At 46.5% G+C, this 24,776-nt stretch overlaps 1 protein-coding gene across 3 annotated transcripts in view; it reads right to left on the reverse strand.

Annotated features, from left to right (window-relative positions):
• The window catches only part of LOC103233018 (liver carboxylesterase 1), a 36,970-nt gene extending 14,452 nt beyond the window's left edge, over positions 1–22,518 (reverse strand). The window contains exons 1-7 of one of the 3 annotated variants that reach the window (XM_073015388.1): positions 22,292–22,518; positions 17,792–17,999; positions 15,212–15,356; positions 12,403–12,536; positions 9,977–10,130; positions 8,244–8,351; positions 2,823–2,927 (exon numbers count right to left, since the gene is read on the reverse strand). In XM_073015388.1, the coding sequence (XP_072871489.1) occupies positions 2,823–2,927; positions 8,244–8,351; positions 9,977–10,130; positions 12,403–12,536; positions 15,212–15,356; positions 17,792–17,999; positions 22,292–22,343 (906 nt within the window). In that variant the 5' untranslated portion in view covers positions 22,344–22,518. The remainder of the gene's footprint in view (positions 1–2,822; positions 2,928–8,243; positions 8,352–9,976; positions 10,131–12,402; positions 12,537–15,211; positions 15,357–17,791; positions 18,000–22,291) is intronic. The other 2 variants (XM_073015389.1, XM_073015390.1) reach the window with 2 other exon arrangements.
• Between the last annotated feature and the right edge of the window lie 2,258 nt (positions 22,519–24,776).

The raw sequence follows: 24,776 nt of genomic DNA on the forward strand, positions 1-24,776 counted from the left end.
TCAACCCAAATATCCATCTGTGACAGACTGGATTAAGAAAATGTGGCACATATACACCATGGAATACTATGCAGCCATAAAAAAGGATGAGTTCGTGTCCTTTGTAGGGACATGGATGCAGCTGGAAACCATCATTCTCAGCAAACTATTGCAAGACAGAAAACCAAATACCGCATATTCTCACTCATAGGTGGGAATTGAACAATGAGATCACTTCGACACAGGAAGGGGAACATCACACACCGGGTCCTATTGTGGGGAGGGGGGAGAGGGGAGGGATAGCATTAGGAGATATACCTAATGTAAATGACGAGTTAATGGGTGCAGCACACCACCGTGGCACATGTATACATATGTAACAAGTCTGCATGTTGTGTACATGTACCCTAGAACTTAAAGTATAATTTAAAAAAAATAAATAAAATAAAAAAGGAAGTAGTAACTTTTACCAGAGTAGGAATGGATGATGGACTAACGTTAAAAAATAAACATATATCATACAACAACAACAACAACAACATAAATAAATAAATAAATAAATAAATAAATAAATAATAAAAATAAAAAAAAAGAAAGGGTTTTTAAGCAGAGAGGATGCTTTCTTTAACCTTTCCAGGAGACATATCTGCCTAAGAGGGAAGCCAACACAGACGTGCAAAGCTGAAGGATACAGAATGGTAGATTCTCAATAATATCCTGTGATCATCTGGATCCAGCCATGCCTGAAGCCATCAACTCCTGAGATTTCTAGTTTACAAGAGGGTGCTATTGCAATACATTTCTTTTTCTGTTCAAGGCACTTGGGAGAGTCTCCTCATCTCCCATTAGATAGCCCTGACTCATACAAGCTTACTGAGTCTCATCCTACTCCATGCTTCTCTTTGGTGTGTGTTCACCAACATTACAGTGACTGTAATGTTGCACTGTAGTTCACAGGTCTGACCTCTGCTCAGGACGTAACCAGTGAAGCTCCCTCCATTAAGGATTGTAGTCCCACTAGTCAGGAGTGTGTGTGTGTGTCTCTCTGTGTGTGTGTCTGTATATGTGTGTGTCTATGTGTGTGTGTGTGTGTGTGCATGTGTGTTTACAAGAGGCAGTGGGTAATCATGGAGGTGCTTCCACAAGATCTCAGAAAAACTCAAAAGGATGTCCCAGGATCTTAGGGATGGGTTTTCCCAAAGACTCAACTCTTCCCTTTTAACCTGGGTCCTCTGATGCCACATGCAGAATTGCTGGAATATTCGCCTCCTTCCAGGCATGAGAAAACAGGTGTGTTTTAATTCCTTGAGCACTTTGGTCACTTAGAGCCTGAGCCAGGACCTAAGCCCCAAGATCACACTGGACTCAACCCATGGAAACACAAGTAGAGTTCAGTGGTAGAGGCTGGCCCTGAGACCCAGGAGTGGCCTCAGGTCCAAGGAGAGAGTCCAGGGATCAGGCTACTCCTGAGCTTGGAATTTATACCCTTCTCCCTCAAAGGCAATAGTTTGCAGTGTCCCTGGGTGCTGTGTCATCTGGGTGTTTGTCCTGCTGGGCTTCCCTGTGATGAGAGACTGCCATGGCCATCCATCAATCCTAAAGGTCCACAAGTCCTAATATGTGAGGACAGCAGGGGCAGCAGAAGATACTCTAGACCTGCAGGTGTGGGTTGTAGATCCCACAGTGTTGCTTCTGTGACTAATTTGAACTGTAACATGGGCCAATTACAAAATTCATCTGTTTTTGTTACCTCTATTAAAATGGGCACAATGATCTCAAAGCTGAATTTCTCAAGAAAGATAAGGTGGAGTCAGGGTTAAGGGCATGAACTCCCGAATTCCACTGTCTGGTCTCAAACCCAGCTCCTCCACCTTCCCTGTGAAGCATCCCTGATGACTATAATGAATGCTTCCCCTCTGTGCTGCCACCATACTCAACCTGTGAAGTATACGAATGTGTTTCTCTTTGGATAGATCCTTGTGAGCAGGGACTATGTCCACTTCATGTCTGTTTCACTACCACTAACACTCATCCCTACATACTGAACATGGATGGATGGATGGATCAATGGAGGGATGGATGGAGTCGGTCAATACATGAGGTATAGTTGAATTGGATGGATACATGAATAGATGGGTAAAAACTAGTGGATAGGTGATAACTGGATTGTTGGTTTTGGAGGAATGGGTGATGGAGTGAAGATATAAGGTGACTGGATGATCCATGAATGGTGGATGGATTGAAAATAGATAAACACAAAGTTATGAATAGGTGGACATTAGATTGATAAAAAGATATAAGTTAATTGGATGGATTAGTGAACAGATAGATAGATAAGAAGATCATAGTAGATGGATTAACAAATGGGTGGACGGATGACTATCCTAGGATGAAAACTGAGTCAGAGTCTCAGAAAATCTAGAAAACTGGACCACCACCAGGTCTAATACAGACAGTTTCTAAGTCAACCAAGATAAATTGTGACATCTTTCGAAAATCTTTGAGCTTAATATCTCCATCCCCCAAATTCAGAATGATGGTGTCCCCTGGGAATATATGACATTTAATTTCTTAACGATACGTGTGAAAACAAGAATGGCAAAATAATAAATTTTCGTCAGGATTGAGGATTGTTACACAATTTTTTATCATGTTGTTTTTGGACTTTTTTTTTTTTAACATTTGTGGCATTTTACACTAAAAAAGGACAAATCAGATTCCCCATTCAGATACTGAGGCTCCTGAAAGGCGAGACACTGTCCCAGGTAACTGTCCCAGGGCTGAAATGAAGAAGTCTTGGACGAAGTTTACAGGGTTTGGGCTATGGGAACAGGCACACCTACCATTTTCAATGTTGTCTCCAAGAGCTCCTCTTCCGTCTTCTGTCGCAGGCAGTGAACCATGACAGCTGAGGTGATGGTTTGACACCCAGCAGTGATAGCAATTTGCTGCAAAGATCACAGGCAACAGCAGAGTTCAAGAGCTATTTCCCTTCCCTCCACCAAAGTGGAAAGTGGCGTACTATCCCAAGCCCAACTTGTACAAGTGGCAGGGGGCAGCAGACCCATGCTGTAGACCCATGGGTGTGGGTTCCAGATCCCACAGAGCGTTGCCTCTGTTACTTATTTCAATTGTAATGCAATGGACATAATTATCTAAAGCTGAATGTGTCAAGAAAGACGAGGTGGAACCGGGGTAGAGAGCATGGAATCCTGAATTTCCTTGTCTGCTTTCAAATCCCAGCTGCTCCACTTACCAGCCATTAGGCCGCAGGCAGTTCACCTGATTTCTTTGGGCCTTGGTTTCTCCACCCATGGATGGGAATAATGACTGCACCTACCTCATGAGTTAATACATGTGGGAGAGTGCCATGTCTCCCACACAATAAATACGTGCAGAATTGCAGGAGGCCTAGATAAGACGATTCACACAGAGGCACTTTAGAAGGTAGCGAATGTGCTTTAAAGGTGAGTTCTTTTTTTTTTTTTTTTTTAATAACAAATCCTCCTGTTTGTTTAATTTCACTTTTCCCCATTTCCACATACGGCACAATCAGGAGCTGTTCTATACACTCCCCTGGCTCTGCTTTCCAGGGAACAGAAGTAGATATAACAATTTGAATTTCCTCATTGTCACCCATCAACCCGTCATTTACATAAGGTATAACTCCCAATGCAATCCCTCCCCCCTCCCCCCTCCCCATGATAGGCCCCGGTGTGTGATGTTCCCCTTCCTGAGTCCAAGTGATCTCATTGTTCAGTTCCCACCTATGAGTGAGAACATGCGGTGTTTGGTTTTCTGTTCTTGTGATAGTTTGCTAAGAATGATGGTTTCCAGCTGCATCCATGTCCCTACAAAGGACACAAACTCATCCTTTTTTATGGCTGCATAGTATTCCATGGTGTATATGTGCCACATTTTCTTAATCCAATCTGTCACTGATGGACATTTGGGTTGATTCCAAGTCTTTGCTATTGTGAATAGTGCTGCAATAAACATACGTGTGCATGTGTCTTTATAGCAGCATAATTTATAATCCTTTGGGTATATACCTAGTAATGGGATGGCTGGGTCATATGGTACATCTAGCTCTAGATCCTTGAGGAATCGCCATACTGTTTTCCATAATGGTTGAACTAGTTTACAATCCCACCAACAGTGTAAAAGTTTTCCTATTTCTCCACATCCTCTCCAGCACCTGTTGTTTCCTGACTTTTGAATGATCACCATTCTAACTGGTGTGAGATGGTATCTCATTGTGGTTTTGATTTGCATTTCTCTGATGGCCAGTGATGATGAGCATTTTTTCATGTGTCTGTTGGCTGTATGAATGTCTTCTTTTGAGAAATGTCTGTTCATATCCTTTGCCCACTTTTTGATGGGGTTGTTTGTTTTTTTTTTTCTTTTTTTTTTTTTTCTTGTAAATTTGTTTGAGTTCTTTGTAGGTTCTGGATATTAGCCCTTTGTCAGATGAGTAGATTGCAAAAATTTTCTCCCATTCTGTAGGTTGCCTGTTCACTCTGATGGTAGTTTCTTTTGCTGTGCAGAAGCTCTTTAGTTTAATGAGATCCCATTTGTCAATTTTGGCTTTTGCTGCCGTTGCTTTTGGTGTTTTAGACATGAAGTCTTTGCCCATGCCTATGTCCTGAATGGTACTACCTAGGTTTTCCTCTAGGATTTTTATGGTATTAGGTCTAACATTTAAGTCTCTAATCCATCTTGAATTAATTTTCGTATAAGGAGTAAGGAAAGGATCCAGTTTCAGCTTTCTACTTATGGCTAGCCAATTTTCCCAGCACCATTTATTAAATAGGGAATCCTTTCCCCATTTCTTGTTTCTCTCAGGTTTGTCAAAGATCAGATGGCTGTAGATGTGTGGTATTATTTCTGGGGACTCTGTTCTGTTCCATTGGTCTATATCTCTGTTTTGGTACCAGTACCATGCTGTTTTGGTTACTGTAGCCTTGTAGTATAGTTTGAAGTCAGGTAGCGTGATGCCTCCAGCTTTGTTCTTTTGACTTAGGATTGTCTTGGAGATGCGGGCTCTTTTTTGGTTCCATATGAACTTGAAAGCAGTTTTTTCCAATTCTGTGAAGAAGCTCATTGGTAGCTTGATGGGGATGGCATTGAATCTATAAATTACCTTGGGCAGTATGGCCATTTTCACGATATTGATTCTTCCTATCCATGAGCATGGTATGTTCTTCCATTTGTTTGTGTCCTCTTTTATTTCACTGAGCAGTGGTTTGTAGTTCTCCTTGAAGAGGTCCTTTACATCCCTTGTAAGTTGGATTCCTAGGTATTTTATTCTCTTTGAAGCAATTGTGAATGGAAGTTCATTCCTGATTTGGCTCTCTGTTTGACTGTCACTGGTGTATAAGAATGCTTGTGATTTTTGCACATTAATTTTGTATCCTGAGACTTTGCTGAAGTTGCTTATCAGCTTAAGGAGATTTTGGGCTGAGACAATGGGGTTTTCTAAATATACAATCATGTCGTCTGCAAACAGGGACAATTTGACTTCTTCAGTTAAAGGTGAGTTCTAAAGAAAAACAGGATGTCTTCCCTTGTAAGACATAGACGGGGTTTCTCAGCTGAGTGAGGCATCTGTGGCACAGCCAGGAGTTTCCAGCGGCACATTTGTGTACTAGAGTCGCAAGCAGTAATCAAGCACGACTCTTTAAGGCATAGGTCAACAATGTGCCCATCAAGGCCAAATAGTAAATATTTGAGGCTTTGTGGGCCGCGTGGTCTGTGCTGCAAATTTAACACTGCTGTTGACATGAAACACAGCCATAGACATGGGGTAAATGAATGGGTGTCACTGTGTTCAAAGAAAACTTCCTTTATGGACACTGAAACTTGAATTTCATATAATTTTATGGTTCATGAAATATTATTCTTCTTTTGATTCCTTTCAATCATCAAAAAATTTTTAAAAACCTATCTTAACTCAAGGGCCATGCAGGCATAGATCCAGATGTGACCATGAGCGATGGTTTGTTCACCTTTGTCCTAAGTCAAGCCACAGAGCAACACCAATTAGTGCACCAAGAACTCTTTCAATCTTTAAAAATATGTAAAAAACGTAAAAATAAAAAAAGCCCTCCTGAGAGTGAGGCTCCCTTATGCCTGTCCTGGGGATTGGATTCAGTCTGCCCAGCACACTCTGGTTTCCTTCTTTTCTAAGAGTCCAGGGACATCGAAACAAAGACAGGACAGTGAGCCTCTCTCCTAAGTGACCTGGAATTGGGGTGGAGAGCTGCTAATGTAAACACACTCATTTTTCACAACAGAAAAGATAGCCTGACTACTTTCTGGAACCAAAGGAGAGTCCTTAAACTTAGGGGCAGATAGATTGCTCATGCAGACTGGAAACAAAGTGCAGCCAGAAAGAAGGGCACAGAGGGAGAGCAGGCAGGCTCCATGATGGGGAGCTAGGGCGAGTGTACATGCCCCAAGAGCCTGGTGCAGGATCTGGAACAGAATCAATGCCCAGAGTGTTTTTCGAGTAAATAAACAGGGACCGGGAGAAGTAGAGGGCGAGACAGAGAGAGAGAGACAGAGAGAGAAAAAAGAGAGTCTACGATTCCCATCATTTTGTAATTTCTGTTTCCTATTTTTTCACAAAGCCCAGCCTCATCCCAGACCTCTATTTCCTTGAAAAATTAATTCTTCCTTTATAAAGAAGTGTTTGAGACAAGGTCTTGCTTTGCTTCCCAGGCTGGAGAGCCATGGTGCAAACACAGCTCACTGCAGCCTAGACCTCCTGGGCTCGGGTGATCCTTCCTCTTCAGCCTCCCATGTAGATGGGCCCAGAGGCTTGCACCACCATGCCAGCTCAATATTTTGATATTTTGTAGAGACAGGGTCTCACTTTGTTGCCCTGGCTGGTCTTGAACTCCTGGGCTCAAGCAATCCTTCTGCCTCGGCCTCCCAAATTGCAGGGATGACAGGCATGAGCCACCACACCAGGCTAATGCTTCTTCTTGACTTAAGTTGGGTCAATGGGCGACTGTTGCTTATAACCAGTGAATTCTAAAAAAATTCTGAAAAATTCTAAAAATTCTTGACATCCCCATTTTCTCTCCTATGTACCAGCCCTTTAAATTTGGATGCTGTCCTCAAACAAGCTTTCACATCTACTGAAATCCTCCATGCCACTGGCTCCAATGGGCACTCCTCAGCCTAGGTCTGGATTCCTATTTGTCACCTCTTCCTTTGACTTCCAATCATTCTCCAGACAATGACAAAATCCTTGCCAGGGTCCTGTGCAGTGTGACCCCTGCCAACATCCCAGCTCTCAGTACTCGCCACGCTCCTCCTGCTCTCCCTGCTCTGACCCCATCGGCCCTGTCTGTCTCTCCCTCGAGATTGGGATGCGGCCTCCTGCCACAGGACACACACATGTGCTGCTCCCACTCCCTGGACATTCTTTGCTCCTGACTCACTGGTCACTTTTCCAGCAAGCCTTCCCTGGTAACCTCTTCCTGCCCTGGGATTCAAAGCTCTCTTTAGATTCTGCTGTAGCAGCAAGTACCTCACCTTCACTGCTCTTGTCATAGGTGACGCTTTGTAATTGTGTGATTCTGTAACTACTCATCTATTCCCTACATTATAGCAGAAGTTTGGGGAGGTGTTAGGTGTTTGGCTAGAATGCAGAGCCACATAAGGCCATATAGTGTCCACATTTCCTCCACGTGGACATCTGGTTTTGAGCCAAACAATGACCTCTGCCCACTTCTTGTTCTTGCCTTCACTTATTCACCTAGTTTTGTTGTGTGAACAAATGAAACAATGAGTGAATTCTCCAGGAACCAACCCTGGTTATCAGGCGCTCAGTGTGGAACCGCTCCAGGCCTACAGCCCACAAGTGGGTCCACAGAACTCAGACCCTGAGAGATACAAGACATCATCTCAGCCCACTGCCCCCTGCCCACTGCCCAACATGGCACCAGGCCCTGGCACATAGGAGGAGTGTGGTCACAGACAGGGCACTGTACTGGCTGCAAAGGCCATGAGCTGGAGTCCCAGCTCTGCCTTGATCACCTGCTGCCCTTGGCAAACCCCTTCCAAGCCCTGTGTCGGTTTCCCCGGTTGTGAAACTGGGACGTTGATCAAGGTGTCTCCTCGCCCTTCCTGCTCAGCCATTGATGCCTCAAGTGATTCTAGCAGAACATTAGCTAGAACCCACCGCAAGAGAGACCCCTGAGGATTCAGGAGCATAGAGCCAAGGGGGTGGGAGCGTCCACCAGGAGACCTACCTCAGCCAAGGGCTTGACATTGTCTTTCTTCACCAGAACAGCAGTGAGGGCCACGCCACTCTCAGAAATGGCCCGGTGGAAGAGGTTCTTTGCCAATGGAGACAAAACCTGAGAGCAGAGTGGAGGGGAGGAGAGTTCATGCTCAGGAGTGGGGTCAGTGACTTGCTCGCTCTTCCAGGCTACATCTACCCCACCTCTGCCCTGACCCATTCCCCTGAGACCCTGGGGCTCAGTGGACGCAACGGCTCCTCACCTGGCCCTGACTGCTTGCCAGGCTCTCCACCCACCTGGCCACCCAAGGGAACCTCAGCGGGATTGGGACAGAGCACAGGGCAGGGACATAATGGGAGGTGTGTGGCAGCCAAGCCTAACCAACAAATTTATTGGAAAGGCAGCTTAGCATCTCCTAGCCACAACTTCCGAATCAGCATCTCCATTAATCAGAGTTTATCCTAAAAAGTGATCCTGGCGGCACACAAAGATTTCTAAGAATGCCTCTGCTGTTTATAATGATACACACTGGAAATAACTCACAGTTCCAATATTATACAATTGGGCTAATAAATGGTTTTTCATTTTTATCATGGAATACTGTGCAACTGTAAAATATACTATTAAGGGACAGCACTTAATATTTAGTAAAATAGTTGCATTGTATTATAATATTCAGGAAAGTACTTTTGTAAATAAAAAAGACAAAGATAGATAATAGATGATAGGTAGATTCATTGATAGGTAGATGAATGGATAGATGGATAGACAGATAAATAAAAAGTCAAGGAAACAAGACTAGAAAAATCCATGTCAAACTGAGCATAGTGACTATCCCCGGGTTATGGGATTGTAGATGGCTTTTTGTCTTTCTTGGGCTTATCTGTATTTTTCGTTTTTCTCTACTTTAAAAAGTATAAAAATTTTTCCTCTTGTATTCAAGTACAAAACCAACACAGGATTGAAGACTTCAGCAGTGGCCTGACCCTCTGCCCACCTCGAGGCAGGCGGAAGGCTTCCTACAGCTCCCGGCACTTCTCATCTGGTTTTTCACCCCAGCTCCCTGTTTCTCCCGCACCCAATCCCCTACTCCAGCAGGACCCCTCACACTCCCAGGTTGTGTCTGTGTCCCACAACCTCTGCCCCATCCCTCCCTATCCCCGGCTCCATCCCTCCTTCCTCTAGCCCGCCTCTCCTAGCCTACCAGGCCCAACAGTCGCAGAGACTGCTGCCTCCTTCTTGGGCATGGACCAGCCATCAGACCACCCCAGAGGAATCCCCAGCCTGCTCAGTGCCCATGTCCCCTCCACAACTAGTTCTATTTTAACTAAACAATGACCTCTGTCCACCTCTTGTCTTTGCCTGCCCTCACTCATAATTTATGCCTATCCCTACTTCCCAATAGAAGGATGTGAGTACTTATGTGAAAATGAATGGGAAGGAGAGAGAGAGAGAGAGAGAGACAGAGCTGAACCAAGCTAGAAGAGGAGAATGCCACCGTTGCAGGCTGCAACTGGAGATTCATATGGCCCCGCAACACTAAGCTGAGCTCTGAGCTTCCTGGGGGTCAAAGAGAGCTTGGTCTTTAGCTTTCCACCCCCTGATGCTAGGCAGTGAGTAGGGTCAGTTCCAAATCCAGGTATTGTAATCAGAGGTATCCATAGCTGGATTGACAGGTGTCCAAAAGGTCTCATCAGCATCACATCAAGCATGGGGTTGGACCTGGTGCCAGGAGCACTCACAAGAACAGAGACACTTTCTCCTCCCGCTGACTCTCCAAAGATGGTCACAGAGCCTGGGTTCCCTCCAAAGCTGGCAATGTTGTCCTGGACCCAGCGCAGGGCAGCCAGCTGGTCCAGGTGACCCCAGTTCCCCTGGCTGTGTTCATCCCCTGTGCTGTGAGGAAGAGAAGAGTTTGAGGGTGCGGAGCAGAGATGTCATGGCAGGACCTTCAGGACTAGAGGTGGGACTGGGGGCTCTCAGGGAGCCTTTAAGAATAAGACTGGGCTTCAGCATCTCTGAGACCCTGCCTTTATTGCTACATCATTGTGGTGATGTATGGTTCTACATTCACTCAACTGGCAACTATTTACTGAGCATCTACTGTATGCCTGACACCATCCTATGAGCTAGAGCACATCCAAGAGCAAAACAGGCAACACCTGTGATGACACAGAGCTCCCACTACAGATCACAAGCAGATAAACGGATGTACAGAGAGAATATAATGATGTTAGGTAGTCAAAGTGCATTGAGGTAAATACAAAGGAATAAGAAAAAAACAGGGGTGGCACAGGGGGTGCCATTTCAGATTGCAATCAGGGAAGGCCTTTTGGAGGCAGTGGCATTTGAGGTTTTGGAGGCAGAGACCTTCAGAAAACAAGCACAAAGAGCACATGAGCCTTGTAACTCTCCGAAGAAAGGAATTCCAGACAGAAGAAAAAGCAAGTGCAAAGGCCCTGGGGCCCAGTGAAGGAAAGTGTGAGTCAGGAGGTGCAGCTAGAGAGAGCCCTGGGGCCCTGATAAGAACTTTGGCTGTCATCGTAGGGAACATGGGAACCCCTGCAGGGTTTTGTGCAGGGGCATTGCAAGATTCAACACACATGTTAAGTGATCACTCTCAGTACCGTGCGACACAGTCTCAGGATAAAAGTGGTAGGAATCTGAAAGTGTTAGGATCATAATCAAGGTGAGAGACAGAGAGCTTTGACCAGGTAAGGAGTCAGAGAGAAGGTGCGAAGTAGTGGATTCTGAGTGGATTCTGAAGGTGGAGCCAAGAGGGTTGTGAGAAAAGAGAGAGTCCAGGCTGCCCTGAGGCCTTCTCTTGAGCCCCTGGGAGGATGGGACAGCAGCAACTGAGTGGAGGCGTGGTGGGAGGAGCAGGGGATCTCTGTTGTGGAGGGGCAGTGGGAGTCAAGGATTCAGCTTGTCCCTGGGAAGAGTGGGGCGCCCTTTAGACAGCCAGGAGTGGGGAGAAGGCAGTGAGTGACGCCTGCGGGATTCAAAGGTGAGATGGGCTGGAAACAGGGGCTCTGGGCTGCTCCCTGGGATCACTGGAATTAGTAGGGAGGGAGAGGGAGACAAGAGAGGCCTGTGGACAGGGAGGAGGAGGGACCAGGAAAGGGACTGGGAAGGAAGCATGTTGCAGAGGCTGAGTGGCCATTGGCTGCTGCTGGGACGTCCTGTGAGGTTGGATGGAGAGCAGGGGCAGGTCATTGGTGACTGCAATGAGACCAGCCGTGTGGCATGTTCGGGAAGAAACCTGGCTGGCATGGGTGGAGGAGATACACGGAGGAGAGGAAGTGGAGAGAGATCGTGAAGCAGCTTTATTATAATGGGGAGCAGAGACACAGGCTGTGGCTGAAAGAGATGAAGACGATACAGCCAAGACTGGCCTGGGATGCCTTGGTCATGGGTAGACCAGAACCCATCCTCCATCTCCCTAGGCAAATATTCTCATCAGTGAGTGGAATCCCTCCCACAGACCTCCCAACACTCGCTTAGGGTTGGGGTGCTGGGATGGTAACACTTAGAAAAGGTTCATAGTAGTTTGTACCTTGAAGGAGATCTGACTCCTGTCCCCATGGAGACCTGATGGGGAAGACTCCATCCTTGCTTCCTGCACTTGCCAGATTTCAAGCAGAACATGGGGTGAGAGGACCCCAACACTCCTCCAGGAAGGAGTCAGATGCTCCCAAACCCCACCTTTTGCAGCCGCCATTCCTTCACCCACAACATGCTCTGAACTCCCTCTGTGACTCTGCCCCTTCCCTGCTTTCCATGGGAAGTCAGATGTGTCAACCTTCAAGAGCTGGGCTGCCTGCTAAGTGTCATGACAGAGAAACGCAATGTGCTGGATAAACATAGGTGAAGAAGAGATGAGTCTTTCAGTGGAGGTAACTGGGGGCTGGGTCTTGCAGGATGAAGAGGAGTTCTTTAGGTAGAGTAAGCATTCCAGGCAGAGGGAACAGCACATGGAAAAGCTCAGAGGCAAGCGGATGAGTGTGGCTGGGGAGTGAGAGGGTAGGTAGTGTACTATTATGAAGGGGCTTGGATGCCTTACTATGGAACCTAGCTAAGGTCCCCTGAGAGCTGACATGACCAGAGTTGGGTCCCAGCAGCCTCATGTTGGAGGTCAAAGTGCAGTGAGGAGAGTCTAATTTCTTACCTGAAGAATCCCCAGATGCCCAGGCGGTATTGAATGGTCACCACCACCACGTTTTCATGGGCAGCAAGGGCCAGCCCATCATAGGTTGATGCTGCACCCACCACCAGCCCCCCTCCGTGGATCCACACCATCACCTGGGCAGGGAGGAAGCAACATACCAGTTACAGGACACAGAGCAAGGGAGCACTCAGAAGGCGTCTTGTTTGGTGACCTACCTGTTGGTCACAACTGAAAGAGGATGTTATCCAAAGTTCACCAGCGCCCAGCAAGGTTGCAAAAGGCAGTCTCTCTCCTCTATAATTCTCCCAACCGGGGCCCAAGCCACCACCCCACTGCACATACCCTGGCTGCCCCTTCCTTTCTATCCAGCCTCCAGTGCCTCCTCCTCCCAAGGTTCTTCATGCTAAGAACATCATCATGGGCGTAGCAAAGGCTAAGGATGTTGTGTTCTCCCCCTCACTCCCTCAAGCCTGAACTGTTCATGCAGCTCAGCGTACCCTTGAAGAGCCCTTGTATCTCAGCTTCATCTCAGTTTACTCTCTCATGGTGAAGTAAACTTCTCTGTGCTTGAATGATTGTCTCGGGAAGCACACATGCCTGTGGTGATGTCTCTTCCTTAAATGCCTCCTCTACGCCTCTGCATCCCCAAATCCTATCCATCCTGCACAGCTCAGCCTAAAACCCACCTGCTTCAGGATGCCTTCAATCAATGGACTAACGCTGTCTGAGAACTTACTATGTGCCAGGGACTCTGCTAATATCCGAGGATGAGAGTGGAAACAATTCCTCATGCATGGTTTTTGCATTTTAAAAGTCCACATAGCAGGGAAGAAGTGAAAGGGGTTAGAATAATAATATTGTAATAATAATATTAATAAAATAAAAAAGAAACTCATAAACTATGTCCCAAGTGCTGTTCTAAGCACAGTAAAATAAACTATCCACTGGATAGGTACTAATTCTGTCCCATTCTCCAGGTGGGAAAATGGAGGCACTTAACCTGCCCAAGGTCCTACAAATCAAAAATGGTAGCAGCAGGACTTTAACCCAAGCTGTCTGGCTCCAGAGTCCACATGTTGAGCTGCCCGGCATACTGCAGGCGCTGGCCACAGTGCAGTGAGTCCACCGTTAGGGTAGGGGTACGAGCCTGCCTCTACCTACTTAGCCAGGGACTGAGATCAAGCTTAGTGGTCACCCTTGACGGATCATATGTGATGACTCTCATTTTGAGGAAACAGAGACTTAGAGAAGTTCAGAAATGTCCAGCTAGTCAAAGGCAGAACCTGTCCACAGTGCAGTGGGTCCACTGTTAGGGTAGAGGTACGAGCCTGCCTCTGCCTACTTAGCCAGGGACTGAGATCAAGCTTAGTGGTCACCCTTGACTGATCATATGTGATGATTTCCATTTTGAGGAAACAGAGGCTTAGAGAAGTTAAGAAACTTCCAAGTCTCTCAGCAGAGGCAGAATCAGGATTTAAACCTAGACCACGTAGTTCTAGAACCTGTGGGCATTCCTGGAGATTCTCCTGCCTCCAGGTTCCCAGAGCCCCTGTTTCTCCCACACATCTAATCCCTGCCTGCCTGCTGGGGAGGGACTGAGTGTGCATTCATCTTTGTGTGAAGGCTGAGCCCGCAGGCTGGCCTGCAATAACATGCTGAAGAGAGGATATGTCTCTACAGCCCAGATGGCAAGATATTTGAAGGCAGGGGCTGTGTGGAGTGGGTTCATGTTCCTCCTTTTGCTGAAACCCTGGGTCTGACTGTGTATATGGGGCACTGAATACACAATAGAAGAAAGAAAGGAAAGAAAGAAAGAAAGAAAGAAAGAAAGAAAGAAAGAAAGAAAGAAAGAAAGAAAGAAAGACAGAAAGAAAGAAAGAAACTTTTTTCCCACTTCCTCTGTCTTACAAAGCACATGTAGAGACAACTTCTAGTCCCACATTCACAGACCTGCTCCCCCACTCCTGGGCACCATGGCACGGTGCCCCTGGGAGACTGGCTGGACACAACACCCCTTGTTTTTACACCCTGGAGTGGCCTCCTTTGCCAGAAGATCCTACCTACCCTGCAACCTGCAGCTGGCAGCCTGCCCCACCTCCTGCCCTTCACTTATTTGGGACATGCTGACTCACTGGGTCATCAGCCTTTGGCCAAGACAATTAGGGAGGGAAAATAGGTACAAAAAAATCCCAGATATTTGGCCAAAGGCAAAAGGAAGTGCTTCTGGGTTTGTCCCACGTTTTTCCCTTAAAGCCCGTACCCGGACAGTGAAAGTTACCCCAGATTAATGTTGGTGTGCTGGAGAAAGGCCACATATAAGCTCAATGCCCTACTCTGTGTCAGAAGCACTGGTTTGAAGATCAGAAGACTTGAACCAAAACTACCCTACTGGGTGACCTACTTTTCCCTCTGGGCCACAGTTTCTCTATCTGAAAAGAAAGAGTTGGGGTGTTGGTTTTTCTCTAAGTTCCTGCCACCGCTAACATTATTGAAAATCATGTCTTACCCACTCTGGGTATCAGATTGTTCATCTAGTAACTAAAAGTAATCATTCTCATCCTTCTATTAGCATGAGGGAACTTGGAATGATTAAGATGTTCATTAAAGATGCACAGCAAACTCCCCCAGAGTCCCTGTGTCACGAGGGGAAACTGAGAAGTGGAAAGCCTGTGTTTCCTGCGGAGGCCCTGAGGTCCTGGCCTTGAGGTGCAGTTCCCTCCTCAAGCTGCCTTCAGCCCCTTCCCATCTATACTAGAAGATCCGGGTTCCTGGAACTGACACACCTTGACCAGGGGATCCCACGGCTTACCGGCAGCCTGTTTTTCTTGGTCAAGTCAGCAGGAGTGTAAATATTGAGGTAAAGACAGTCTTCGGAAACCTTGAGAGGAATGTTCTCCTTTCGGTTTGTAAATAGCTCTGCGAGTACCTGCCCTGCCACGGCATCTTGGGAGCACCTGGGGAAGGGGAAACAAGAACCCGTGAAGTTCAACCACATCTAAGCCAGGTGTCATCTAAGGCAGCGCCTTGGACTGGGAGATTTAAGCCTGAAAATGGACTAGACGTTTACAGGCTCACGACATTGTAGTGAGTAGGAGGCTATCAGGGGCTCCAGGTGGGGGCGCTGGGACTTACTGAGGTCTCCTAAGACCAAGCAGAGTGAGAAGGGCTTCACACCTTTTCCCTTCCCGGAGCCTTTGGGATTCCGAGCATCAAGGAGGGGAGACAACAAATACACCGATCCTCCCTGGGAGGTGACATTTCCCTTATAGCTCAGGGGGAAATCTTTGTGGGACAACATCAGGAGAACTGTGCTCTAATTTGTCTCTCCCACACATTTACAGGGTGACTTTGGGTGAATTCCTTTCATATTCTGGGTCCCAATCTGCCAGGTCTAAGTGAGGGGAGTGATTTCTACATGGGTCTTGGAGCCCTGACATGCCAAGATTCTACCATCTGCCACTCCCAGGAAAGTGCTGTTGGTTACCCTGATGAAAGATCTCAAGGATACAACATAGATGAACATTGGTAATAGTTATTGAGTCCTCCCAGTGTTCCAGGCACTGTTTTAAGTACCCTTTGTATATTAACTCCTTTAAGCCTCAGATCAGTTCCATTATATAAGTTCTATTATCTCCATTTTACAAATGAGAAAACTGAAGCCCAGAGAGGTTAGAGAACCTGACCAATGTCACATAGCCAGGAAGATTCATTCCATGTGGTTCTTATACACAAGTATATTATAAGCCACAGTCCCAGATCTCAAAGTACCGGAAGGCAGGCATCACCACCCCCAGTAGGTACATGAGGAAACTGAGGCACTCAGGCTCTGGATGACACAGCTGTCAAGTGACAGAATCAGAGCCAGCAAAGGTGACTTCTTGATTTCCATCCTGGGAGATTTTCCTACAGAACACCAAGTACAAGCAGCATAACAATAATAATTGTTTTAAAAAGACATTCCAATGTGAAGAAAGGGGAAAAGAACTCAACTTGACTGGTCTTCAGATAAATGCAAACTAAAGAGGAAAATACTATTGCTGTTATTGTTATTATTATTTTGCCTATCCAATAGTCAAAACATTTTTAATAACCCCAAGAATTGCCAAGAGTCTGCCAAATGGAGATTTTCATACATCAGTGGGAGGAGTGTAGTTGGAATATTTTGGGAGGGAAATCAAACAAGAGATATACACTCTTTCACTCAGAAATGTTATTTCTGAGAAGTTATCCTAAACTATTCATGAGTGTGCATAAAGGTTTCACATTCATGATGTTATATCATTAAAAACATCCTATGTAACTTAATAACCCCAAATAAAAGCTTGGGGAAACTAATTATGGTTCAATACCCAGTGTAATGCAGCTGTTAACATCAGGCTGTGCTATTTCATGGGATGGAATGATGCTCATGAAATACATTTTAAAGGAAGAAAGTATAGCAACAGGCAAAAAACTGGAATACAAACAAAATATTAGATCATAATACTTTACCATCTAAAACACTGATAGTTGTTCTCTCTGGGTGGTGGGATATTGCATGTGATTTTAATATTCTTACTTTTCCTTCTCTGAATTTCCTAAATTTTCCATAATAAGTATATACTACTTTTGCAGTCACAAAATAAAAACAGTAAATATTATTTTCTAAAAAAGGAAAGAAAGAAGGTAGTCAGAGGTGGACTGCTGGAAAGCCTCCGAATGCCTGGCTGCCGAGATGAGTGGGGTCCGTTCTGACGCCTGTAGGGTCCTTGGTACCCTGGGGAGTGGCGGTGAGGCCAATTAGAACCTTTGGGCTTTTCTTCCCAGCTTGGCCAGGGTGAATGGACACACCTGCCACCGTGTATTCTCAGGAATAGGGTGCTGGACACACTTGAGAGTTGAGCACTTGCCGAGCGGACATCTCAGTACACTTGCCACCCACACACCTTCTGGCCCACCCCTCTAACCAACTATGTCAAAATTCAAGACAGCAGAATTCATGGGATCCTTCTTTCTGATCTCCCTCACCTGCTTAACTGCTTCTTTGTTTCCAAGGCACTTAACCCATTCTAACAGATCACATAATCCATGGGGTAATTTGCATGTTGTTCTTCTCTGTCTCCCGCTGCTAGAATGCACGCTCCATGAACCTAGGGATCTTTGCTTTGTTCACTAATGGATCCCAAGAACCCAGAACATGCCTGGCACACAGTACGTGGTCAATAAACGTGTGTTAAATAATGGACTCCAGAATGCTGTGAGACTTCTGGAATGTTCTTAAGGATCTACAATGATCTTAAGGATTCCAGAGCAAAGGATCAACCCATCAGGGGAACTGCCCTGACTCCTTCCTGCATCACTTTGAGGTGAACAGCCCCACAGACACATGCCACAGCCACCCCTGGCTTACATAGGAGGGTAAGAGGTGGCATTCTTCACGAAGCTCCATGGCTCTGCAGGCTGCGGTGGAGTAAACCTCAGGGGTCCAAGAGGGGGCTTGGCAAAAGGGATTCCCAGGAAAACAGCCACAGGCTGTGCAAATCCTTCTAAGCTGACGAACTTCCCCAGCACTTTGCCATGCACGGTGTCCACCACAGGTGGCGAGGACGGGTGCCCTGCTGGACATGGAGAAGAAATCAGGATTCATCACAGGCAAAAGGCTGGACCCGGATTCAAGGTGGGGTTTGCCACTTTCTAACTGAGTAATCTTAAATAAGTTACCTAAACCCTCTAGGCCTCAGTTTCTGTTGATATACCATAGGGATGAGGATCAATGTTCTTCCTAACTCATCGAGCCGGTTTAAGGAGCAAATTAGAATTGGAGGCATAAAAACATCCAGCCAAAAATAAACGCAAGAAGGAGAACTACTAGGAAAGAACAAGACATTTAGCTTCCCCCTTAGAAGCCTCTGGAAACATTTATCCATTAGAATCCTGGCACTGAGCCGCATGCTGGATGAGAGGATGAACAAGGGGTGCCCCATATTCTCAGAAGCACTGACCCTTGTAGGGAAGGGTCACATATACACCTGGGCCTACAACTGGGAAGGAAGTGGCCGTGTCCTGGGAGAGGTACCCATAAGGCAGTCTAGGAATTAGATGAGGCCTCAAGGCCTTCTGATTGTGGGCATCATGGAGGAGCTGGGACTTGCGGTAGGGGAGGATTGAATCACGGGAGATGAGACGCAGGGAGTTGTACACAGCAGAGAGAAGAGAATGTGCTGTGGCTCAGAGCAGCAGAACGCAGAGCCTGTCTGGGAGAGGGGGCATGGCCCACATGCACCAGGTGGAATCTGTGGGGAGTGGAAAATATTCCTGGAATGACAGAGCGCATGTCAGGGAGGGCCTAGAATGCCAGGCAAAGCACTTGAGTTTTCTATAGTGGACAAATAAGCAGCAGGAGCCGTTCCAGATAAAGGATGTGATCAGGTCAAGGAAGATTCTTCTGGTGGCCCTGGGCAGGTCTGCTCCGTTCTTGCAGCACAGACACTGCTTCCTCGCTGAGCTGAAATTCATTTCCCACAGCCTCTGCATCAGTCCTGGTTCTACCTGTCATGGGACTATACTGGCCTGATCTGACCTGCAGCCTGTGGCCTTTCAGACACTTGATCTTGCTGCCCACCCCTCAGGTCCTATCTGGCTCCAGTGACCTCAGTTGATCTAAGCTTCCCTCCCAGGAAATCATTTCCAGCCTCTTGTCCTCCCAGCTGCTCTGCTTTGGATACAGACAAGACATCAACACCTCCCTCAAAGCGTGGGGCTAGAACAGAACAGAACAATTCGGATTTGGTCTTAAAGGGGAATATCCAATCACAATGGAAACCCCTTATGCAAAGCCCAGTTACACAACAGACTCCATGCTCATCTTATCAATAGTCAACCCTGTAATGTCAATATTTAGCTTCTTTTCTTCTGTTGTTGTTGCTAATTACAAATAATACTGAGATGAACATCCTTGGAAGCCTGTGTATTGACACAGCAATGGGTGGTGGCATTACAGGTGGCCTGTTTTCTTGGTGATTTCCATGTTTTCTGCACTGTATGGGATTTCTGGTCTTCACCTGAAATCCTCCCACCCCATCTAAATTATTTTAAATTTTTAAATAAAAAAAGAAAAATATGAGGAAATATGATGATGTCTAAAAGGTATTTTGAAAGACTTGGAGACCAGGCACAGTGGCTCACCTGTAATCGCAGCACTTTGGGAGGCCAATGCAGGCAGATCACTTGAGGTCAGGAGTTCAAGACCAGCCTGGCCAACATAGTGAAAACCTCTCTCTACTGAAATTACAAAAAATAGCTGGGCATGCGTGTGCCTGTAATTCTGGCTCCTCAGGAAGCTGAAGCAGGAGAATCACTTGAACCCAGGAGTCAGAGGTTGCCGTTAGCTGAGATTGCACAACTGCATTTCCAGTCTGGGTGAAAGAGTGAGACAGAAGGAAGGAAGGAAAGAAGGAAGGAAGGAAGGAAGGAGAGAGACAAGGAAGGAAAGAAGGAACGAAGTAAGGAAGGAAAGAAGGAAAGAAAGAAAGAAAGAAAGAAAGAAAGAAAGAAAGAAAGAAAGAAAGAAAGAAAGAAAGAAAGAAAGAAAGAAAAAAAGAAAGAAAGAAAGAGAAGGAAAGAAAGAAGGAAAGAAAGAGAAGGAAGGAGGGAAGGAAGGAAGGAACGAACGAACGAAGGAAGGAAGGAACTAAGGAAGGAAGGAAGGAAGGAAAGAAAGTGGGAGTGAGGGAGGGAGGGAAAGAAAAGAAAAGAAAAAAGAAAAGAAAAGAAAAGAAAGAAAAGAAAAGAAAAAGACTCAGTCCCTGACCAGAGGTGGGGGAAATGGAAGGGAAAGAAGACCAGAGATGGCTTGTGATGCTAGATCCCTGTTTACACAGGCTCAGTGGAGATGTCAGTGAGGTATCACGGCAAGATGATGCCACAGGACAACCGCACTTCAAGGCTGGAAGCTTTGTGGGGGAGCAGGGCAGAATCTTCTCCTAGACAGTGAGCATACACACCATGGATGTGTATGACTTCATCGAAGATGCCAGCGTGAGAGGGAAGGGAAAAGAACAAAGATCAAACACAGGGACCACTACAGCCAAAACAGAAGATCCATCAGTGTAGGGAGGAGAGAACATTCCGGTGTCCTGGAAGCCCGGGGAAGAAGAGGTCGAGGAACCAGCTAAGAGTGCTGAGGGCTTCAGGGAGGTAGAGGAAGGAAGGTCAAGGCAGAGAAGAAACCACTGGGCTGGTCTTTCTCAGCTCAGGGATTCATTCAACGGGATGAGGAGGATGGCAGCCAGAATGCCAAGGGTGAAAAAGTGGGTGAATGGGAAACAGAAATAAGAATGAGAACAAGAGCAGTTGCCGCTGATGTTATATGCAACATGAACATGGTAGGCACCTACTATGTGCCAGGCATGCATTCCAGTTTGTTTAATCTTCAAAGAAGCCTTGCTGGGTAGACATCAACATGCCCATTTTACAGAGGAGGAAATTAAGGAAGTGGAGGCAGCCTGTATGGTCTTCCTAAGGAAGCAAACGGATGGCATTGCCAGGAGTCACCAGAGGTAAAAGAACATTCGGTTTCAAATAGAGTTCCTCTCTTCCTCTGCCCTTCCCCACAGTTCCAGAGCTCTCACGGTGTCAGGCTGCCTGCCAGAAGGAAGACAGGATGCAGACGGGGCCTGGGCTGTCAGGATTCAGGACCCAGAGACAGACCCAGGCACGATTTTTGAGTTGATCTTGGGCAAGTACATTTCCCTGTGTGAGTCTCAGATTCTCCGTCTATAAAATGGCACAGGGGGTATTTTGAGGCCCCTCGCTGCACCGCTCTATGTACCATGTCTTTTGCTTTCTGTATTCTGATGCTCTGGCATCTGAGGCCTTGTTGACCTTGGAGAAACTGTCCCTCCCAGAGTCCAGCCAACCCGGAGCCCACATCCCAACCGCCTCTTTGATCTGGTGGCCATGCCCTGGCCACTACCCACCTGCCCTAATCACGCCAGGGCTAGGTGCCAGACAGCTAGGAACAGCCCCTGTACCCCAGAGCCTCCTGAATTATCCCAACTCGCCAGTCCTCAGCCTGCCTGCCCTGCCTTGCCTCTTCTTTCCAGTGGAAGCCACAGTAAAAGCCCCTTGGCCTGAGATCCACCCTGTCCCCTCCCCATGCTCTGTTTCTTCCCCTTGTGCCCCGCCCGCTGGTGTCCTCCTCCTGTTGAGAACATGAATAAGAAATTGTCTTTTTAATGGCAAGAGGTCCTGATATAGTGGCCTGACCACAGCTCAAATTTTCTATTCATACACTACGTTTTTAAACAAAGCCTTTATTTATCCACCCCTTTTTCTTTTTCGAGCTTTCTACATACTAGGCGCTGCCAAGAGTGCTTTAGAAACAACAACTCATTTCCTCCTCACCAAAGCCCAATGAGGACGGTAGCACTGCCACCTCTATTTCAGAGAGGGGGTAACCCAAGCAGGGAAAAGCTCAGTCACTTGCGTAGGGACACACAGCTGTGAAGCGCGCAGCGGGAACTCAAACCCAGGCACTCTGGCTCCACAGTCGATGCTCTTAATATTCTGCTGAGCCGCTCTTCCTGATCCAGCCATAACAGCACTAATTAAGGGACAGTAAACTGAGCTGCCTAAATTTCTCGTGTGTGAGGTCTGAGGTCGGCCAGCTGCCGGCCTGCATAGGGGGAGCAGTGCAGGGCAGTCTCAGGATGTTCACCCTCCCTGCATCTCTGCGCGGACCGGGCTGGCCAGGCTCAGCTGCTCCAAGTCCAAATCCAAGTACAGAGGGCGCGCACAGCCGCCGAGCCGGACCTGTTGTGTGTTTGCCTTTCTATGCATCTGCGTCCACCTCGGCCCAGAACAAGGATTTCAAAAAGTGCCCCGCATATTTGATTTCAGAAGGACTCACCCCAAGCCGTGAAAGCAGCGAGAGTGGCCAGGACAAGAGCACGGAGCCACATCGTGGAAGGGCGACAGTTCCCGGGGCCTGTGAGGTCTCCGTGCAGCTCGGAGGGACTACGCGGTCCAGCCCTGGAGCCCAGCCCCGCCCCCAGTTACTGCCCTGCGCTGCCAATTGCCTAATCCTCTAACTGGGAGATATCAGAAAAGCACTGCCTTTTCCCAGATTTCCCTGGGCTTCTAGTGGGACCTCAAGCCACGCCCACCCACAGTTTACCCTCTTTCATCAAACCACTCTGGACTATACTCTCAGATTACAGAGAGCCGTAAACTCGCCCAACTGCTTGTTACATAAGGGATTCTCCCTTGCAGGACTCTAACCTCAGTGCACTGTGAGGGCCCCCAAAGGGCTGCACCAGCAGGCAGATGCTTTTAGGCAAAGGGGAGCTTTAATCTGAGGTCCTCAGAAAAAAAACTGGAAAATGTTAGAGCCACTGACACCTCACAGCTCAGCTGGGTAAGTTAGGACATATCTCAGCTCCCAGAGCTTGTGTTTCATAGCGTTCCAGGCTCTCAAGCTTGGAAGCGATCTTAAATTTCATCCAGTCCCCTTTCTGAGGCCTAAATTAGCTTCACAATACCCTGTCAACTGGCCCAGCCCCTGTCACAACCATCAGGGTCAGAGAACTCACTACTTTCCAAAGCAGGAATTTTTGGACAGAATGTAAAAATGAACTTTGTCCACCCATAGTCCCTGGCTCTAATCATCCATCCATCCATGTACCCATCCACTCTGTGAACATTTACCAAAATACTTGGCGCCTGGCCACATATAATGAATACAAAGGCTATTTCAAGACATGGTTCAGCTTCTCAGGGGGCTCACCATTGGTAGACAAGACAGATGGGGTGGAGAAGCAGCAGGGGTGATATCAAGGCAATGTGAAATCACCAAATTAAGGGGATACAGAGTGCTCTGAGCACACCTGGAAAACTGTCATTTACAAGCTGCTGGGGACACAAGGACGTCGTTCAAAGCCTCTTTCATGGGATCATTAAATGTCCAACAATAGGGAATTCACTAAACACACTCTGGTACAGCTGGCTAAGGAGATATGATGTATTCACTCAAAGTAGTGATGTGCACAGCTATTTATTAACAATGAAGACAGGATACGTTGTGAAGGAGAAAATAACAGGTTATAAATTGTTGTGTGGTGTAGAGAGTTCCTCAAAAAGTTCAACATAGAGTTTCCATATGACCCAGCAATTCCCCTCCTAGGTATGTAACCAAGAGAACTGAAAACACGTCCATACAAAAACTGGTATACAAAGAGCAGTGTCATTCATCCTAGTCAAAAAATGAGCAGAACCCACATGTCCATGACCTGATGAATGTGTAAATAAAGTGTGGTCTATGCTTGCAGAGGCGTATCATACAGTCATAAGAAGAACATGCTACAATGTGGGTGAAGCTGGAAAACATGGTAAAGTAGCCAGCCACAAAAGGTCACATGTTGTATGATGCTTTTTATATGTAATTTCCAGAATAGTTAAATCCATAGAGACAGAAAGTGGTTGACAGGGCCGGGGGAAGGGGATAGAGAGGGGAATGAGGAGTAACTGCTAATGGGTATGAGTTTTATCTTCGCGGTGGTAAAAATGTTCTGGGATTAAATAATGATGATGTTAGCACAACTTTGGGAATATACTAAAAACCACTAGACTGTACACTTCAAAAAGGTAAACTTAATGGTATGTGACTTACATTTCAATAAAATAATGAAATATTTTTTGAAAATCTTGACAGGTATGATATGGTCCCGTTTTAGTAGTAACATATGTCTTTATTTGCATAGGAAAACACTGGAAGGCTATATATCTAATTAGAATTACAACAGCCATTTCCTGGCTGTAATCTTGTCAGTGTTTTTACTTATTTGCATTTTCCACTTTTATTTCTTCATACATTCATTGACAAATATTTACTGAGAGCTTACTGTGTGGCAAACACTATGCCGCGAGTTTTGTATGCAGGATCTCAGTTCTCAAAATAACCCTGTGAGATTAATGCTGTCTCAGGATCTTAAATTGATTTCTGTTGTTTAAGCCACCCAGTCTGTGATATTTTGTTCTGGCAGCCTAAGTAGACTAATACATAGGCTCAACTCAGTTCCATTATTTATTCCCAAAAGAAACTAAGGCCCAGAGATGGGGAGGCACTGCCTTAGGTCACACAGCGACTCAATGGCAAAGTCAAAACCGGAACTTGAGGCTTCTGCCTTCCAGCACAGTGTGGCTGGCAGCCATTTCTCTTGCTTTTATACATCAGGGAGATATTCTCATTGGTAGCCTTATCTAAGGCAAATTGCCTTGTCAGTTCATTGACCCAGGCTGAGCATGGTACGACTGAAGGGATAGAAATAGCCAGGGGAGACTGGGCACCATGGCAACCCTTCCTGCTCCACAGTCCTAGCACTTTGGGAGGCCAAGGT

The sequence above is a fragment of the Chlorocebus sabaeus genome, chromosome 5 (genome assembly GCF_047675955.1).
Source record: "Chlorocebus sabaeus isolate Y175 chromosome 5, mChlSab1.0.hap1, whole genome shotgun sequence".
In the NCBI taxonomy this organism is placed as follows: Eukaryota; Metazoa; Chordata; class Mammalia; order Primates; family Cercopithecidae; genus Chlorocebus; species Chlorocebus sabaeus.